Raw genomic sequence first — 20,515 nt, forward strand, 5'->3', positions numbered from 1 at the left:
AGGTGAATACCGAATTAAATATAAAAGCAAAATAAATGTCTACATACTCAAAAGACATAACATCACTTTCTCAATCTCTCTCTCTCTCTCTCTCTCTCTCTCTCTCTCTCTCTCTCTCTCTCTCTCTCTCTCTCTCTCTCTCTCTCTCTCTCTCTCTCTCTCTCTCTCTCTCTCTCTCTCTCTCTCTCTCTCTCTCTCTCTCTCTCTCTCTCTCTCTCTCTCTCTCTCTCTCTCTCTCTCTCTCTCTCTCTCTCTCTCTCTCTCTCTCTCTCTCTCTCTCTCTCTCTCTCTCTCTCTCTCTCTCTCTCTCTCTCTCTCTCTCTCTCTCTCTCTCTCTCGAGCACGCGCACACACACACACACACAGACCCCCCACCCACACACAACCCCACCCTCCACACACACGTTACCATCATGGGGAAGACGATGGCATAATTTGAGGTCTTGATGACCCAGAGCATGACCAGGCAGCTGAGCTGGATGATGGTGAAGAGGTGGACCTTCCTCAGCGGAACGTGTCTCAGGTAGATGAAGTCTGGCTGGTGCTTGGCCGGCATGCCAAACAGCTTGAGACGGTCAAAGAACTGGATACCTCTCAGTGAGGATGCTCCCATGTACAAGAACACTCCATACAGTACAGGCATGGGGATAAACTTGAAACAGATAGAGAGACAGCACTCAATTTAGTCTTCAACAGTTGTGTATGCGTGTGACTATGCTCATGCACGTGCGCATGATTGTGCTAAAGTGTGTGTGTTTGTTGTAATTGATCTCATGTATATCTGAGGTCTGGCCTTTGACCTCTGACCTCCCTCACCTTGAGGACAGAGGTCATGAAGACGGAGCAGCCCATGAGTAGGAAGATCATGAGGCCGGTGAAGCGCTGCTCTCTGATCCCCAGGAACTTGGGCTGTTCCCCGGGGGCTGAGCACTCTGACTCCAGCTTCAGGCTGTTGACGTGGGAGATGGAGAGGACGGTGGCTGCCACAAACCAGGGCAGGCCCATCACAGAACACACCCCCAGCATCACCCCCACCACAAACAGGTCCAGGTGGTAGCCACAGCCCTTCTGTTGATGGGAACCAGAGATATGGGGTTATAGCATCCATACTGCAGCGATACGGTAGTAGTATACTATAATACATGAACAATAAGGAGATATACTGTATAATGTTCAGATCTTTAATTATGGAGATATACTGTATACTGTTCTGATCTTTAGTTATGGAGATATACTGTATACTGTTCAGATCTTTAATTATGGAGATATACTGTATACTGTTCAGATCTTTAATTATGGAGATATACTGTATACTGTTCAGATCTTTAATTATGGAGATATACTGTATACTGTTCAGATCTTTAGTTATGGAGATATACTGTATACTGTTCAGATCTTTAATTATGGAGATATACTGTAGACTGTTCAGATCTTTAGTTATGGAGATATACTGTATACTATTCAGATCTTTAATTATGGAGATATACTGTATACTGTTCAGATCTTTAGTTATGGAGATATACTGTATACTGTTCAGATCTTTAGTTATGGAGAAATGAGGAACAGTATGCAAGGCGTTAGTTGAAATGGTAGCCATAGCCAAATGGGACAGAAATTAAACAGTCCCCTCAAAAATTGGGATCAAAACCCCAAAATAGAATCAGCCTTTAGGGGTTTGACGGTTAATTATATCATAATAATGACCTGTTAAGTTTTGAATTTCACATTTTATCTGTGAAAACTATTACCACCATATAGCAGTAAAAGCAGACACAGTAGAATGACTTGAATTGGCAGCCATTACCTTCAGTTTGTGTTCCTTCCTGTTGATGATAACAGCAGTGATCTGTTGGTCCATGAAGATGAGGATGGTGCAGAGCAGGGCAGGGAGGACCGCGATTATAGTGGTCCACCACGGGTTGCGCCCTATTGGGTTCACTATCCAACCACGGTCGTCTCTGGTTGGCTGTGGGAGGGAGTGAACATGATCATGATCTGTGTGTGTGTGTGTGTGTGTGTGTGTGTGTGTGTGTGTGTGTGTGTGTGTGTGTGTGTGTGTGTGTGTGTGTGTGTGTGTGTGTGTGTGTGTGTGTGTGTGTGTGTGTGTGTGTGTGTGTGTGTGTGTGTGTGTGTGTGTGTGTGTGTGTGTGTGTGTGAGTGTGTGTGTGTGCTCACCTTGAACTTGTTGGGGACCTGCAGTTTGGGTGAGGGGATTCCCAGGGCGTAGTCCACTAGGACCATGGTGAGGATGGTGATGAAGACAGCAAAGTCACTGATCTGGGCCCTCACCTGAAGAACAAGAGAAATTCACAGTCAAACTAGGAACTGAGCTTATGGTGAATCTCCTATTTCTCAGTGGCATGTGAATGCAAGTTAATTGTCTGTAACGTCTTCACTTGTCTGCTTGGCGGAACGGTGTATCACATCTATCTTGTTCAGGTTGTCGTTGTAAAAGATAATGTGTTCTCAATGACTTACCTGGTTAAATAAGGCAAATAATAATAATAAAGCGCAAGTAAGTGTAGGATCTCTTAGATGCCACAAGGGGGCATCAGTACACTGGAAAATAAATTCTTACTCCTGCAGCACCCAACAGCACTCATCGACATATCATTGAAATATAATGGGTAGATTTCCATATTATTTCTCAAAATGATGTACCAGTAGGCGGTAGAGCACTGATACATCCACCAAAGTCTGAGAGATTATGGGGCAAGCATCAACAATCAATCAAATATCATTGAAATCCCTGCAGATGTGGCTACCGGTCCACATTCCTTGCACTCAGGAATTATGAGGTGTAGTTGGACGTGCCTTGGTGGGGAAATAGCGGCTGGTCTTGAACTCCTTGAGGAAAGCAGACATGAAGACAGTAGAGAAGAAGAGGACCACGGACCAGAAGAGAACGTCAGGGATGTAGGGGCCGTGGGGGCCACAGGCGCTGCCGTCAAACTCCCCCCGGAACACAAAGCACTCCTATACAGGAAGAGAGAGCGACTGTAACAGCTGAACACAAAGCACTCCTATACAGGAAGAGAGAGCGACTGTAACAGCTGAACACAAAGCACTCCTATACAGGAAGAGAGAGCGACTGTAACAGCTGAACACAAAGCACTCCTATACAGGAAGAGAGAGCGACTGTAACAGCTGAACACAAAGCACTCCTATACAGGAAGAGAGAGCGACTGTAACAGCTGAACACAAAGCACTCCTATACAGGAAGAGAGAGCGACTGTAACAGCTGAACACAAAGCACTCCTATACAGGAAGAGAGAGCGACTGTAACAGCTGAACACAAAGCACTCCTATACAGGAAGAGAGAGCGACTGTAACAGCTGAACACAAAGCACTCCTATACAGGAAGAGAGAGCGACTGTAACAGCTGAACACAAAGCACTCCTATACAGGAAGAGAGAGCGACTGTAACAGCTGAACACAAAGCACTCCTACAACAGGAAGGTACGAGAGACCTGAGAAGAATCCTATATCTTTAACAGGATAGACTGGCCGTGTCTGAAATCTGTCTTGCCTACTACATACTAAAACTACATCCTGTGTACTAACAGTACTACATACTATTTAGAATGTACTGTTTAGTAAAAATGTATGCAATTAGCAACAAATATCAATATACCACTTATTTATACTGAGAAGGCGTCATCTAATGCAGAATCGCGCTTGTTCCCCCGCTTGTTCCCCACTATCACCTATTCTGATTATCAGCTGTTGTCAAACACACATGGGTGTGAAAAAACGATTATCTTCCTCAATAGTGTGTGGTGAATTCTACTTGACGAAAAGCCGAACTGAGTATGACATGCTGGCATTTAAAGCATACAACTTTTTGAAATTTCACATACTACAAAACGTTATATTTTCGCATATCCAAAAAGCCTACTATTTAGAACGCAAGTATGGGTATTTGGACATGGCCACTGTAAGGTATGAGTTACCTACATAGGAAAGATAAGAAGACCCAGTCAAAGTTAGCCCCTGGTCCCAGATCTGTTTGCACTTTATAGACAACTCCTATACACACAAACAGATCTGAAACCAGGATAATTAGAAATATTATGTTAAGTACAATGTTTGTGCATACTGCACAGTGCTTATATTCTGTAGTACTCTACCACTGACATTTCATATGGATGTCTCCACTATACATTTATTTCATGTCAATGACTCCATTTCCTCTATGCAAAGATTTGGACAGAATCAACGTGCATGAGTGCGTGCATGAGGGACTGGCTCATGCTGAATCATGTCTGTGTGAACCCAGTCATTCATGCACATAGGATTGAAGTCACATATTGTGTGTGTTTGTGTGTGTGTGCGTGTCATTCTTGACTGGCTTCATGCAGGTGCGCATATGTGTGTTGGAGTGAGATTGACACATTAAGCCTTCAGAGGTGTGACAGAGTCACAGTGAATACTAAAAGAATGCTCTACTGTTCTGACTGTTTCTCTATGGTGACTGTGCGTGGTTAAATCCTGTTGAAATCCTGCCTACATATCTTTAATCCTGTCACACTGTTCTGTTCGGTTCCCTCTGGGGAAACACATTGTACTATTAAGAGACAATGTCTATCCCTATAGCATCACACCCCTCTCCAGGGGATGGCTATTTCACCATGAAAAATACACTATATTTAAACAATATAATATTTGTAGCAATTTGCTGATGAGTGATGTTTTAGAAGTAATTGAGTAAGGTGTTAGTTACATCATGTCTCAATATTACATCAGGGGGTGGTTATTGGTCAATAGTCCCCCGTGGTGCCTGACCCTGCACTGCACTATAATACTACTGACCTCTAGAAGTTAATGTGATGATTACACAGTGCAGCTGGGGGTCTACTACAGAAGGAGGTAGTCAGTGACCTTACAGAGCAAGGCTTCATCGCCCAGAACCCAAGATCAGGGCTTTTAGGCTTCAAACCCCTCTTTACCTTGACCTCCAGGCTGGTCCAGTTGACCTCTGATGCAGTGATGTTCCTGTCCTCCCAGTACCTCAGAGTGGAGTTGCTGGGATCCTTTGGCTCCACACACGCACACCTGTCAGAGCACAACACACACATACATGAGTGCACACACACGTGCACACACACGTAAACACACACATATAAACAGTCACACACAAGCCCGCAGACACACACATGCACAAGTACGCATGTATGAGTACACACACGTGCACGAATAAACACACACACACATTTGTCATCTTGCAGCCTTAGTCTGCACATGTCAACACATCTGTGTCCTTATAGTTATTCCACCTCAAAAAGCACAAGAAAGAGGATTTTGAAACCCACCATCTCAGATTGTTCTGAAATCGCTTCTGTAGTTAGAAACTGATAAGGTTAGCATTCCTAAAATATAATTTTTCTGAAATATTATTTGATCTCTGAGAAATTAAGGGATTGCACCCAAATTGGCCATTTTAATTTATAGGATTCATATGAGCAAAAGCAATTGGTTTTCTACTTAAAGTTGCAAAGAGAATATTGTGATCCATTTAAGAGACCAGCAAAATTGATAAAAGGGTGTGGTGGCAGTAGCAGAAACAGCGGCATCTAGTGGGCAAAACTTGGTACTTTCACACTAATTTTATGGTATAGAATGCAAGTGACTTCAATGGCTAATAATTTCTCTGAACAGGGGAACAAAACATCACCATATTCATAGGGAATACATTACAAAGGATGAAGATGCAATACTCCAAGCAGCAGCTCCATACTACGTTTCAGACATAGAGAACTGATACTGTATACTGGTTGTTGGGCTGAGATTGGCGTGGGATGTGGGGGGTCCGTGGGTGGCTTTTGATCATTTTATTGGATACCTCATGTCTTACTCATTGTTAGGAAGAATTATGGTCCAAATCGAATGTTAGGTACTATATTTATTGAAGATCCTATAAATTAAAACGGCCAATTTGGGTGGAATAATTAGCTTAATTTCTCAGAGATCAAATTATTAATTAAGTTTCAGGAATGCTAATCTTGTCTGTTTCTAACTACAGAAACGATTTGAGAATAATCTCAGATGGTGGGTGACATGGCTTGCTGAAATGACATGGAATGAAACATGCGGATTAATCTCTATGACCTCACCAATGTGAACATTAACATTTACTTGACCGTACATTACATTGACTTAGAACGATTACATCATGTATTAATGTATGTCCCTGGATTTACACATGGGATTATTCAGCATACTACAATAATCTTGTAGCATTACCGAAAAACTGGATAAACTGCCCATATTGCCCATCTGTGCTTTGATGATGTAGCTAGCTAACACCAATGTGTACAGGACTCTGGTAAACAGTATGTGTTAAAAAATTAATAAAAAATGGACTGTTGTCCACCTGCAGTATTGTAGGTCGAGTAGTACTTACACTTATGAATGCTACTTAAACAAAGAAGTACAATTTATTCCTACTACTACTAGTTCCACTTAAGAGTAGCGGTAGTTAGTGGGGTCCTGGTTCCATTAATGAGTACACTCTTAGAAAAAAGGGTTCCAAAAGGGTTCTTCGGGTGTCCCCATAGGAGAACCCTTTTTGGTTCCAGGTAGAACCCTTTTGGGTTCCATGTAGAACCCTCTTTGGAAAGGGTTCTACATGGAACCCAAAATAGTTCTCCCTGGAACCAACAGGGTTCTACCTCCAACAAAAAAGGGTTATTCAAAGGGTTCTCCTATGGGGTTCTAGATAGCACCTTTTTTTCCAAGAGTGTGCTACAGGTTAAGAGTACTAGTTTCACTTATTGGCAGTTAAAGGAGTACTACTAGTTGCACTTACAAGTACTGGTAGTTAGAGGAATACTAGTTCCACTTATGACTATTTAATCCACTTATGACTATCAGTTCCACTAACGAGTACTATTTCCATTACTTACGAGTACTGGGTGAGTTTCTGAAGGTTGTTGTTCATGTTGATGGGGTAGTGTTCTCCCAGGTGGATGAGTTTCTCCAGGGCTTCGTAGATGAAGATGATGCAGATGAGCGAGGCGAAGGCCTCCTCTGTGAAGCGGGTGATGTAACAGACCAGGGAGCTAGCATCTGTAGCCACTAGGAGCAGGCAGAGGAACGCCGTCCACAGGCCGATACAGGCCCTCAGGGAGAGGTAGGACAGGTCATAGTCCCTGTGGACAAACACACACACATGTAACTGGTGGGATGCGAACCCCCATCTCCCACACGGAAGACCAACGTCTTAACCATTAGACCAAAAGGACATTTCTTCTTGGGCAGAGGTTATCACCGATTTTCACACGAGCATACACACACACACGGACACACACACACACACATACACACATGCATGCACACACACACACACACACACACACACACACACACACATACACACTTGACTGCAATCCAAAGTCCATGCATGAATGAATGACTGGGTTCGCACAGACATGATTCAGCATGAGCCAGTCCCTCATGCACGCACTCATGCACTTTGATTCTGTCCAAATCTGTGCATAGAGGAAATGGAGTCATTGACATGAAATATATTTATAGTGGAGCCATCCATATGAAGTGTCAGTGGTAGAGTACTACAGAATATAAGCACTGTGCAGTATGCACAAACATTGTACCTAACATTGTCTGCCAATATATTTCCAATTAACCTGGTTCCAGATCTGTTCACGTATATAGCCATAGTCATAGTCCATGTGGACAAACACACACACGTGTAACACTCGGAAGACCAACGTCTTAACCATTAGACCAAAAGGACACTTCTGCTTGGGGCAAGGTTGTCACCAATTTTTGCACGAGAGACACACATGGACACACACACACACACACAAACAAACACACACAGCCTTAGAAAAACCCATACATCTATACTTAAAGTCTTCCTACATGCCAGGAACAATGTACTGCAGCCATGTCACAGTGATGAGAGCAGCTAAGACAATGTGACAATGTATCTGAAATGGGGCAAACTCACTTGCAGAATTTGAAGAGAATCTTCTCAAACACTAGAACAGGCCCTGTGCTGCCTAGAATGGTGAGAGGCTGCCCAGCGAACAAGGAGTAGGCTATCCCCGTCATGGAGGCTCCAAACAGGGACTCAATTGCACTCTGGCCAAAGAGGAAGAGACAGTAATAGGTTAATGGATCACAGGTTGCATAGCACTTTTCATAATAACTACACCTGTGAGTCTGTGCAGTCTTTATTTGTTGAAGTTGGATATCTACTGGGGGATACAGCAACTAAAACATATCCATCTGTTTAGAGTTCAGCTTCATAAGGATACCATCGTCCTTACCTAATGTGTGAATGTAAAAGTGCTTTATTGTTGTGCATAACTACATCAGAAATCCAACAAACAAATACAGGAAGTAGGCCTTCAGAAAGTCAGACTGTTCTTCTGCCATTTGTAATAACATTTGTCTTACTATGCGTCCCTCTGTGGCTTCCCCCAGTAGTCCTCCGAAGGTGATGACAGGAGACATGCAGGCACAGTAGAGGAAGAGGAAAGAGGCCAGACACTGCAGGCTCACAGCGTCCGTGTAGTCAGACAGGTAGTGGGGCGCCTTGCGCTTGATGTCCATGAAGAACCCTCCAAAGAACCTGGAAATGACACACACATTAGTGCATGTACACATGCATACACACACACACACACACACATACCACCTTAGTGAACCAGCATCAAATACCATATGAAGTAAAAGGAGTCAAATGTGTTTCCTTTCATTTTTCAGTTGCTTTTTTAAACACATTCCCACAGGCCACACACTAGGAGGAGGGATGGAGAGAGGAAATATACAGGCACATGGCGACCTAGCCGGAGGCGGTTGCCGGGGTTACGGTGGGCGTGACTTTGAGTGGTATTTCAGCCGAGTCGGGGATGGATGCTATGCTGTGGCCCTCTGGGAGATCATGGCTCATAGCAGAACTGGGCTGCAGGCCAACCTACTGTACCGTCAGGATGAGTTCCTCAGAGACCTACTGTAGCAGGGATCACTTACTACAACTACAACTATATCACTTAAAAACCCATTATATACAGCATCACTTACTACAACTACACATAGCCTACTGCCTCCCTCTAAATATACTGTATTACACTACTACAGCTTTCTCCTTACTCCAAATACACTCTACTACACTACTGTAGATACCCAAAACAAATTACACCTACAATAAAGTATTGTTAATAAAGTTGTAACACTTTATTGTTTGTGTCCATAAGTGCTTATAAGCTACTGCTAATAAGACACTAATAATTCATGAATTCATATACATTATTTTGCACTGTTAAGTATTTATTAGCATTTTAAGAGATTAGGTAACTTTATTTACAGCATCAAAATGGAATGCTGTAGGGTATTAATATTGAACAAATTATAGCCTATAAACAGCACTTAGTTAAAGCACACTTAGTGCATGTATTATAAGTGGACATGATTATATGATGAACTTATAAAAGCTTAATAATAGATTCAAATCAGCCCTTAGTTAATGCACACACAGTTAGAGCATTATATGTGGACATTTAATTGTACAATGAAGTGTTACCAAAATAGCTAGAGTGTTTTCCCCAGTGCTGTCGAGGCACATTTTAATAAGTGATGCTGGTCTTATGTAGGAAAGTATGCATGGATGATTCCAAACGCATGTATCACACTCAATCCCAGCTCTTTTTGTGAACTCTTGAGTTTGAGGAACGAGAGAAACCCATAAGGAGGGCTAAATGTTCTGCTAGGGACAGGGAGAGCCGGAGAAGAGACAAACAGGGGACTGAAAACCAAAGACGAAGAGGACCTTAGATGGTCCACAGTGCTGGCGGGCCTACTCTCAGCCCAAACACACACGCATGCACGCACGGATGCGCACACACACACACACCTTCAACTCACGACCACCACACACACTCTAACCTACCTTCCTGTGCGTTGTAGCTCTGGGCCTCCATGGCCACCAGGTTCCTCTGCTTCTCCCAGATCCCCGTTGAGTAGAGGAGGGACCTTGCGCTTTTCCTGTGTGGTAAAGAATAGAGTTCAGAGGTCGGATGGAATATAAATATTTATTTGCCATAAATAGCTATATAATTTATTTTCAATGCATCGCCACTAGTAGGAATTGACCTAAAATAGCCTGTCAGGCAAAACATTATTCCTTCCAACAACACAGGACTGCTTTTTTAAGGACAAGCCGTCCGGCACGTACCAGCTGATAATAGACAAAAACAAAACAAATGGATTCAGAGCGGATTTAGAATTTGTCCTTGGGGAATACCAGCAGTTAAATCCGAGTACAATTCAGATTGGGTTTAGCCAGTGATGCAGTTGGAAGCAAACTAACAGATGATGGCACAGGGTCAGAGCCAAATATATATGCATCTCAAAATAAGTCTCTGGTTAGGGGTGATGTCACAGACACCACCAGGAAGAGGCTCACCTGAGAGGGCACGTTTTTGGGCGGCTCTATCCTGATGGAGGGGTCCCACTCCCCAGGTGGCAACACAGTTACCTGGTCCAGGAACTCATCGATGCCGGCCACCAGGTCGTTCCTGTCCTTGGCTTTATACGCCACGTCATGGAACACCTGGGAGGGGGCAGAGAGGGGATGGGGTTATCCTGTATGTGTCATCATGAGCTGTCATTAAACCTGGCTAACATAACCAAAGATAATGCAGGGAAAAGTGCACACAGGACTACTGCAGTGTGGCTACTTACCTCGTCTGTCATCAGAGTTGCGATGGATCGGCCAATCTCATGGTACTGTGGTCCTTTTCCCAAAGGCCCCAGCAGAATGAACAGAAACCTGAGAGAGAACACAGAAGAAGTTTTAAACCAGGGTTTTACCTAAATAGAGTGCATCCACTCAGGAACTTACCCAATGAAAAACACCTATCCCACTTTAGTTACAAACACATGGAATTCATAGTATTAACCGTAATCATCACTAACAACAGAGCACGTACAATATAATAAAACGTTACACGTACAAAATAGAATTAACATTATAATAAAATGACAGTGTGTGTCTGACCTGGTGGTGATGGGGACCTCAGCTAGGCCGCTGAGCAGCACGGCGGGACACAGACGGACAAAGGCCACCACGGGCTGCTCCAGGAACTCTAGCTCCCCCACCAGGACGTTGGATGCCTCTGCACCGGGTGGAATCTTCTTCATGAAGTGGAGGTCAATCTACAGACATGATAATCCTATTTAGCTAATAGGAGATAGGAAAATATGCTAAATATTGTCGACTGAAATGAGGGCCAGGGGATCATGGATAGGCCTACTGAGAAATCTGTCATAATTAGGCTACAGCAGATGTTTGGCAAGATACTGGGTTGTGACTAGAATCAGTGGGTTTATTATTCATTGAGCTACAGAGAAATGGCTAAACGCTTTGAGTGGGTCACACAGCATAGTAAATGCACTGGTCTAACACATACTAACTGGTGGCTAGCATAGTCACAGTAATGTAGCTACTAGCTAATGTATGACGATAAAAAGTAGCATTGTGCTTAGCTGAACTTTTGGGTGACCTGTTAGCCTGGTAGCCAACCTTGGTATGACAACAACCATAGGAGTTGGCTATACAGAACATTGAAATATGGTGCGACCAGGCTAGGTGAGTGGGGCCTTACTTTGCTGAAGTCCACATGGCTGTTCTCCCGGCTGACATGTTCCTTGCCCTCTGTGGTGGCTGGCTGGGACTGGGGAGAGACTGTCTGACCTGGGAGACATCAGGACAGGAGAGAGCCAGCCTGTTAGTCACTTTCACTGGACAACATACTGTACAGTACTCAGATTAAGGCTTTTAGTGTTACACTATAATCTAGATGAATTTATCAATTGATTAATCCTACCTAGATTAATGAAGGAATGAGGCCTTGATGATGGTCTTTGTGATCAAAACGTTGCACTTTCTAAGTTGAATTTGCAAGTAGTACTATTCTACTTTTGAAGGTTTGGTACTGCCCAAGAGGTTAGAGAAAACACATGGAGATTATTAATGGATGTACTGGATGTAATGAAGTGGTTATGATAGTTTTTTTGTGATATGTTTGCAACTAAACAAGTTCCATTTGAGAATGGCCCAGTGTTAGTCTCAGACTAGACTACAGGCGTCCTGTCTAGTTGCCTGTATAGATCTCCTCGTCTGGGTCCATTGTTGGGATAGGGCAGTAACCCTGGGCAACAGCCTGGTGGAAGCTGAAGCGAATGGAGCTCCGCTTAGCTCTGCAGGGCAGGGATTGGCTGTATGGATCTGAGGGGGGGCAGGCACGGGGTGGGGCTTACAGGTGGGGAAGGAGTGGTGATGGAGGTGGACACACACAGAGGCCATGGTCTGCAGGACAAGGCCTGTCTGCTTGTGTTTGTGTCAGTCTTGGGGGCCTTCATCTTAAAGGTGCAAAAAAGGAGGGAGCTGTCGACTGGATGTGTAAAGAACACACACACATGCACACAGACACAAGCAGACATATATAGACACACATATATCCACACACACACACATAGACACACACATATCGACACACACAAACAAAAGGAGAGAATGTAGATAGTAGTTGAGATATTAATCAGACAACAGCAAGTCACACAGAGACACGATACAGCACAACAATAAGAAAAGCCACAAAACTCTGGTTGGTGTGTGATTGGTTGGTGAGCTCACCATTCTTGTCCATGGAGTGGGGCTCGGAATGCTTCTTGCCGATGTCTGCGAAGGAGCGTACGATGGGGATGCGGTTGGCCAGCTTCTTCTGGTTCTGGTGGTGGTGCTGCTTCAGGAGCGCCTCACGGATCCTCCTCCTCACATCCTCCCCCACCGCGCCCGACACCTCATGCTGGTCCAGGACCATATCTGAGAGAACACACATATAGATGCATTGCTCAAGGGCACAACGGCAGTCGTTGGCACCTGATATTCTAACTCCAGTAACTCTCCGGTTGCAGGCTCACTCCCGCCAGATTTTCCCTGTCAACCCTCGGATTTGAACCGGCAACCTTCTGGTCACCCTCCACTCCAGCACCCCTCTACGTACCGGCGATCTCCTCCAGTGAGTTGGCCCTCATGTCCAGCAGCACGGTGCCGTTGAGGATGCAGCTCCTCAGCTCAAACAGGCTGTGTAGAGACAGGGTGGCCACGTAGGGCTTACTCCAACGCTCGCCTCCATCCTCCACGTCCTCCTCAAACTTCAGCCACCTACAAACACAAAACAGAGACGCATAAGCAGAAAACGGACACCCTGATTGGCCGAGGAGCCGGAGCGGGTCGTGTGATTGGTTACCTGGCGGTCTCCTTCCACTCGGCGTCCTCGCCCTCTCTCAGGCAGATCTCGTCCAGCTCCGTGAAGAGGGCGTGAGGTATGTGCTCCTCGTCGCCATCCTCCATCCCCAGCAGGAACTGCACCCTCTGGGCAGGGGTGTCTGCTGTAGAGGGGTAGAGGAGGAGGAGGAGGAGAGAGGGAGATGGGGGATGGAGATAGAGAAGAGAGGGAGGAAGATGTGAAAGAGAGAAAGAGGGGGGAGAGAGTGAGAGAACGAGAGAGAGAGAGAGAGAGAGAGAGAGAGAGAGAGAGAGAGAGAGAGAGAAAGGGAGATAGTGAAAGAGAGAGAGAGAAAAGAGAGAAAAAGAGAGATAGAGAGAAAGAAAGAGGGAGAAAGAGACAGAGAAAGAGAGAGAGAGAGAGAGAGAGAGAGAGGAGAGTGCAGAGAAGAGGTGTGAAGAGACATTAATCAATGTAGCCTGGGTGCCAGTCTGTTCTGCACTCTTGCGAACAGTCTGGCCTTACAGCAATCTCAACGTTCACTATGCAGACAGATTTTGTGCAGGGTCACTGATTTAGTTAGAGAAATTCGACATGAGCTAGCAACTATTCGTCAGGACAGACAAATAGTGGTTGCTTAGCAACTTCAGAAAAAAAGGATCTGTGGTACAAAAAAAGTGATAGAATTCCAATATTTGCATAACCCTTGTATATTTGCATAACCATTGCATTATCGAATCAGGATCACATCTGCTGTTCTCTTTTGGCTCATTAATGATAGTTGGCAAGAGCACAAAGAGATCTGGGACCTGGCTAATGTCAATGATGGAGAAACAAGAACAAATGACAAGTCACACATTATCACAGGGAACATTTTGTCAGTACACTCCTCCCATAGACTTTTAAAAAACGTTGAATAACCCTTGTTGGTTCCAGGTAAAACCCTTTTGGTTCCAAATAGAACCGGTTTGGGTTCCATGGAGAACCCTTTCCACAGAGGGTTCTGCATGGAACCCAGAATGGTTCTATCTGGAACAAAGAAGGGTTTTACTATTGGGACAGCTAAAGAACCCTTTTGGCACCCTTTTTTCAAAGAGTGTGGTTTGGTCACATTATCACAGGAAACATTCTTTGCAGCATACTCCCCCCATAGACTTACTGTGGGAGGGTGATTCTCTGCCATCGCCGTCCACCCCAGATTCCCTCTCTTTGGATCTCTTCCTGCTGTTTTTGTTGTGGCCGCCATGGTGACGGCGACGGCGGTGGGACTTCCTCCCCAGGGGAACGTGGACCCCAATGTACAGGGTCCGGTGGCCTGGGGACATGATGATGTACTTTTAAAATGTGATGCATTCATTAAAATGCAGGGTCCTGATGGAAAAAAAATCACTTGGACCAGATTCATACTAAATAAATAACCATTTGGTGTCAGCTGGAAATTAAATACTGAAGCACGGCAATGGAAAGATTCAGTTTCTCTCTCTTACTCCACCTGGCATCCTCCTCTTCTCCATCCCATCTCCCCACTCCTCTCTCTCTCCCTCTTTCTCACTCCCTCTCTTTCTTACTCCCTCTCTTTCTCACTCCCTCTCTTTCTCACTCTCCCTCCATCTTTCTCTCTCCCTCGTTATATGCCACACTCTCTTCCATGTTCCTCACTCTTTCTCTCTCTCTGCCAGGGTGAGTATAATCTATGCTGACTCCAATGCTGAGCTAGGACAGCCAAAATGGCCTGCCCTATAGGTCTCAAACCAGCTCTGGGAAAGCCAGGGTGCACATGGTGACATGGACAAGACCCTGGCCACTCATATCTCTGTCATATCTCTGTCCCTACCTCCAGGCCTGCTGTAACAGCACTACTCAGTGTAAGTACTGTTGAACAAAAACAACCATGCCCAAAAACTAAGGCAGTAAGTCATGGACAGGATGATTCTAGCAATATGTGTGTGACAGCCTTATCGTGTGGTCTGGAACAGTCACAACAACAATATGCATCTCTGAATGCAACACACTGACATTAACAAAACATCCAACATGATATATTACAGTACAATAGAGTATATCTCCTTTTGAATGTGTCATAGACACTATTATAAAAGACAATTGGGCAGCCCAGGACATGCCTGCTTGAAACACTGAGGACCCCGGAGGACCCTGGCTGCAGCTTACAGTCTGTGAGTCAAGATGGGAGGTTTTCTATAAAAATAGCACAACATCCCTCAGGCCTGTGCACTTGCTGATGTCATGGAACGTCTTTTCTCTCCCATGCTGCTCTCTGTAGCATGGCAGTGACACGTATTAAGACATGAATGTGTGGTGTCTCTGTGTGTGTGTGTGTATTCCCTGTTTTCACTACAGTGTCTTCTCTCACAAATCCATAGGATCTCTTTATGGGGCAGCAGGGAATACTACACCGGACCAAATACAGTGTCACCGTTTCCACTGCAGGCAGAACAAATAATTACAGCAACCGTGAGTGTCTGAGAAAGGTCACAGGGTGCATCCCAGTTTTCTTAACCAGCTTCCTCTCCTTGTCTCCTTGTGTCTTCTTCTTCCACCCAGAAGTGATATGAAGTCACAGACTAGGTAAAAGCAGAATAGGGAACACCTAGCCTACCAGGAGTTTGCTTTCACCTGTCCAGTTCTTGTGTTACATGTTAGGTAAAGGTGGAAACAAGGGGAGGAAGCTGGTTTAGACTATTGAGATGCATCCCTTAAGCTGTTAATGTTGACTCACCTTCCAGCTCCTCCTTCTCAAAGTTGGTGTTGAGCATGGAGCGAGTGCCCCCTCTGTCCAGCACCGCCTCCTCATCAGTCCTCTATAGGAGACACAGAGAGAGAGAGAGAGAGAGAGAGAGAGCGAGAGAGGTGGAGATTCAGAGTGAGAGAGGTGGAGAGAGAGAGAGAGAGAGAGAGAGAGAGAGAGAGAGAGAGAGAGAGAGAGAGAGAGAGAGAGAGAGAGAGAGAGAGAGAGAGAGAGAGAGAGAGAGAGAAAGAGGGAGAGGTGGAGAGGTGGAGAGAGAGAAAGAGTGTGAGAGAGAGAGAGAGAGAGAGAGGGAGAGGTGGAGAGGTGGAGAGAGAGAAAGAGTGTGAGAGAGAGAGAGAGAGAGAGAGAGAGAGGTGGAGAGAGGTGGAGAGAGAGAGAGAGACAAAAAACTAGTTAATATGCAAGTTTATTTATGTCCAGTATAAAGAAAACCTTTGTACATCAAGAGATTTCACAGAGAAAGCTCAGAGTGCAGTTTTTTTGTGAGTGGTGAATTAGGCCCACCGACCATTCCACCTTGTCAAAACCACCATTCTGTACATGGAGCCACATTTGAATTAAAAAAGCCACAACTCTTATATAAGAGGCCTCTGGCATCATGCCTTCCTCCCGCTGCAAGAGGATGAGTCCTGAAATAAACACACAGCAGCTTCATGAGGCTAACTTCCCCAGACAGTCGCCATGGCAACTAATGTGGCCAATCACAATTCCCTCACTACCCAGATTGTTTTATTGTTTTAGTCACGTTTTATTTTACAAGGATGCTTCCTCATGCATGTGGTCAGATAAACACTGACTCTCACACTGCTGCCGAGAGGAACACTGTTGTTGACCCAACAGACTGTCCTGGTAATGGCTGGGATTGTTACAGGAGACATACTGGTTGTGGGGTCGAGGGTCTCAGAGGGTTGATGGGGTGTGTGTGTGTGTGTTTGTGTGTGTTTGTGTGTGTGTTTGTTTGTGTGCGTAGGAGTGTGCATGCATTTCCACTGTGTCTGTGTACTATTCCCTTAGTAAGTGTTCCCAGAACTACAACATTTTGTCCAGGCGGTTGTAGGCTTAGTCATTTTCCCAAATAACATGAGGTGACATAGTAGGTGCAGGGTGCCAGTGGTAAGCTGGTAAAACATGAGCGTCAGGGCTACACTCACAGATGCTGCGTAATGCTAGTTAATTCCCTTTGGTAATCACCCTAAAATGAACTAAGGAACTTTACACACACAGCCACACTTCATTCACAATAATCTCTGAGCACAAGTCAATGCTATACTCAAATAATACATCTCTGGACACTGCTGAGCTTTTCCGTATTGCATCATTTGACTATCTAATCAGACTAGAATGTAATCAGCACTTAACGTGATTGGAAAACGTAAACAGTCAATCTACAGCACTTTGGTTAGACGGTGTAGTAACATACAACAACAGTGTATTAGTAATAGAACAGACATGGAAATGAGCTACAGATAACAGTGGTTTCATTATTCCTATTAAGTCCTTTAATTATAGAACTCTTTGATGTTTCCAGGCCTGCAGCTGGTGAAAGCACCCCAGAACCTGCCCCTGGACACTGGCTCTACCCCACAGCTCCCAAAGGTATGAAACCAGAGCCTGTTAACATAACAAAATGATACCACAGAAGTCAAATGTGAAGCAGTTTAGGTTATAATAATAATTGGATCAAAATGAGTGGTGTTCCAAATGATCATTTAGTTTGGTTAAATGTGTTGTTGTCCTGCTGTTACACTGCTCTGCTCTGTCTGTTTACAGCCTGCTGAGCTCCAGGCAGAGGTTGTTAAGGTGGAAGCCCCCTGGCCTTGACCCTTGACCCACCCCACACCTGGAAGTAACCCTTGCCTTGACCCTGTCCCCTGGTCCCACCCCACAGCTTGAGCAACCCTGGCCTTGACCATGGCCCTGGACTCTACCCCACAGTTACATTTTAGTCATTTAGCAGACGCTCTTATCCAGAGCGACTTACAGTTAGTGAGTGCATACATTATTTGGCCCCCCGTGGGAATTGAACCCACAACCCTGACGTTGAAAACGCCATGCTCTACCAACTGAGCTACATCCCTGCCGGCCATTCCCTCCCCTACCCTGGACGACGCTGGGCCAATTGTGCGCCGCCCCATGGGTCTCCCGGTCGCGGCCGGCTACGACAGAGCCGGTAAGAAACCAGGGCCTATTAACATAACAAAATGATACCACAGAAATGAAATATGAAGCGTCTTTGCAGTTTAAATGTATAATAATTGGATCAATCTGGACAGTATTACAAATTATTGTGTATTTTCTGCATTCCATTTAGAATGCTGGTCTAAAGTAGTGTACTATACAGGGAATAGAATGCCATTACATACGCATCCCGTGACTGGATGACTGTGGCTACAGACCAATCAAAGACGCCCTACACTGCCAGTCCACGATGCTGAAGAAGATTACGCTAGCCCAGGCCAAGGTGCTGGAGGGAGGAGGCACCCACACATGGACGCCCATGTGACTGAGCCTAGAGGATCATGGGAATGTTCTGGACAGATGGTGGTGGGGTGGGGTTGGGTGGGTTGTGGCCGGGTGGGCTTAGACATCACATTAGACAGTCTCAGATGAGGGTGATTTATCCTAGACAGATGGAGATCAAGGAATGATCAAGGAAAGTATACAAACGTTTTCAGGACTGGTTTGTTTGTGAATGCGATATTGGATGTCAATACATTTACGTCTTGCTTCAAGGAATGGTCCACTGACCCATCATGTGTGCAGTTTCAGTGTGCTCACTGCTTGTCTGAGAAGTTGGACACAAGCAAAGCTACTTCTACATACACAGCAGAAACAGTCTGACTGATCTCTAGTATAGAGGCTGTGGGAAGGAGCATTAAAAGAGGAATGGGAAGAAAGAAAGAAAGAAAGAAAGAAAGAAAGAAAGAAAGAAAGAAAGAAAGAAAGAAAGAAAGAAAGAAAGAAAGAAAGAAAGAAAGAAAGAAAGAAAGAAAGAAAGAAAGAAAGAAAGAAAGAAAGAAAGAAAGAAAGAAAGAAAGAAAGAAAGAAAGAAAGAAAGACGTCCTAATCAAGCATGTTATAATCAGAGTCCCTTTGGTGTAGGGCACAGAATTTAAAAAGTTATAAATAAATACTTTGTTTATTCAATGGTGTAGGTCACAACTGTCATGTATATCCATTAAATGTATCAGGCAGTATGGCCGTCATAGCAGAGAGTGGAGAGCGAGTGACCACCCTTGGAGAAATGTGAAGGGTGACCGGGGGCAGACCCTGCTGCTACTACCCCCAGGAGAACCCATGGCCCCCTGGGAAATCCCCCAGTTCTCAGGGACATCATAATGAAATCCCCCACCTCCTGCTCCCTGGCTGCTAGCCCATGAGAAAAATGTTTCGTCTGATATAAGAACTATGAAATAACATATGAGAATGTCTTATTATAAAGTCTGGGTTTCATCCTCTTCAGGATTTGGTGTCAATTCAATTTCAATTCAGTTCATTCATTCATCTTATATGCTACTAATTTTATTAATGAGTTACAATGGAAAGGACTCCACCACTGACCCCACAACACAAGCTTAACAGAGACTTGCTCATTAATTCATGTTGAAGTCTCGTTGGATCATCACGTTGAGAAAAGCGGTCAATAAATCCTTCTAGAACGCCAACTGTCTTTCTCTGTGCCGGGACAACTACAGTGGGGAAAAAAAGTATTTAGTCAGCCACCAATTGTGCAAGTTCTCCCACTTAAAAAGATGAGAGAGGCCTGTAATTTTCATCATAGGTACACGTCAACTATGACAGACAAATTGAGGAAAAAAAATCCAGAAAATCACATTGTAGGATTTTTTATGAATTTATTTGCAAATTATGGTGGAAAATAAGTATTTGGTCACCTACAAACAAGCAAGATTTCTGGCTCTCACAGACCTGTAACTTCTTCTTTAAGAGGCTCCTCTGTCCTCCACTCGTTACCTGTATTAATGGCACCTGTTTGAACTTGTTATCAGTATAAAAGACACCTGTCCACAACCTCAAACAGTCACACTCCAAACTCCACTATGGCCAAGACCAAAGAGCTGTCAAAGGACACCAGAAACAAAATTGTAGACCTGCACCAGGCTGGGAAGACTGAATCTGCAATAGGTAAGCAGCTTGGTTTGAAGAAATCAACTGTGGGAGCAATTATTAGGAAATGGAAGACATACAAGACCACTGATAATCTTCCTCGATCTGGGGCTCCACGCAAGATCTCACCCCGTGGGATCAAAATGATCACAAGAACGGTGAGCAAAAATCCCAGAACCACACGGGGGGACCTAGTGAATGACCTGCAGAGAGCTGGGACCAAAGTAACAAAGCCTACCATCAGTAACAAACTACGCCGCCAGGGACTCAAATCCTGCAGTGCCAGACGTGTCCCCCTGCTTAAGCCAGTACATGTCCAGGCCCGTCTGAAGTTTGCTAGAGTGCATTTGGATGATCCAGAAGA

The 20,515-nt window shown here is 44.7% G+C and overlaps 1 protein-coding gene across 1 annotated transcript in view; it reads right to left on the minus strand.

Annotated features, from left to right (window-relative positions):
* The window catches only part of LOC311112250 (sodium-driven chloride bicarbonate exchanger-like), a gene marked incomplete at both ends in the record, with an annotated part of 33,395 nt that overhangs the window by 1,770 nt on the left and 11,110 nt on the right, over positions 1 to 20,515 (minus strand). Inside the window, 19 exons of the mRNA XM_084155298.1 lie at positions 410 to 652; positions 817 to 1,068; positions 1,805 to 1,966; positions 2,176 to 2,289; positions 2,815 to 2,976; positions 4,950 to 5,055; positions 6,906 to 7,151; positions 7,973 to 8,106; positions 8,425 to 8,599; positions 9,917 to 10,011; positions 10,433 to 10,579; positions 10,711 to 10,798; positions 11,027 to 11,184; positions 11,634 to 11,722; positions 12,665 to 12,853; positions 13,035 to 13,195; positions 13,281 to 13,422; positions 14,419 to 14,574; positions 15,997 to 16,078. Coding sequence (XP_084011424.1) covers positions 410 to 652; positions 817 to 1,068; positions 1,805 to 1,966; positions 2,176 to 2,289; positions 2,815 to 2,976; positions 4,950 to 5,055; positions 6,906 to 7,151; positions 7,973 to 8,106; positions 8,425 to 8,599; positions 9,917 to 10,011; positions 10,433 to 10,579; positions 10,711 to 10,798; positions 11,027 to 11,184; positions 11,634 to 11,722; positions 12,665 to 12,853; positions 13,035 to 13,195; positions 13,281 to 13,422; positions 14,419 to 14,574; positions 15,997 to 16,078 — 2,901 coding nt within the window. The remainder of the gene's footprint in view (positions 1 to 409; positions 653 to 816; positions 1,069 to 1,804; positions 1,967 to 2,175; positions 2,290 to 2,814; positions 2,977 to 4,949; positions 5,056 to 6,905; positions 7,152 to 7,972; positions 8,107 to 8,424; positions 8,600 to 9,916; positions 10,012 to 10,432; positions 10,580 to 10,710; positions 10,799 to 11,026; positions 11,185 to 11,633; positions 11,723 to 12,664; positions 12,854 to 13,034; positions 13,196 to 13,280; positions 13,423 to 14,418; positions 14,575 to 15,996; positions 16,079 to 20,515) is intronic.

The sequence above is a fragment of the Coregonus lavaretus genome (assembly GCF_964263955.1).
Source record: "Coregonus lavaretus genome assembly, chromosome: 38".
NCBI classification, from domain to species: Eukaryota; Metazoa; Chordata; class Actinopteri; order Salmoniformes; family Salmonidae; genus Coregonus; species Coregonus lavaretus.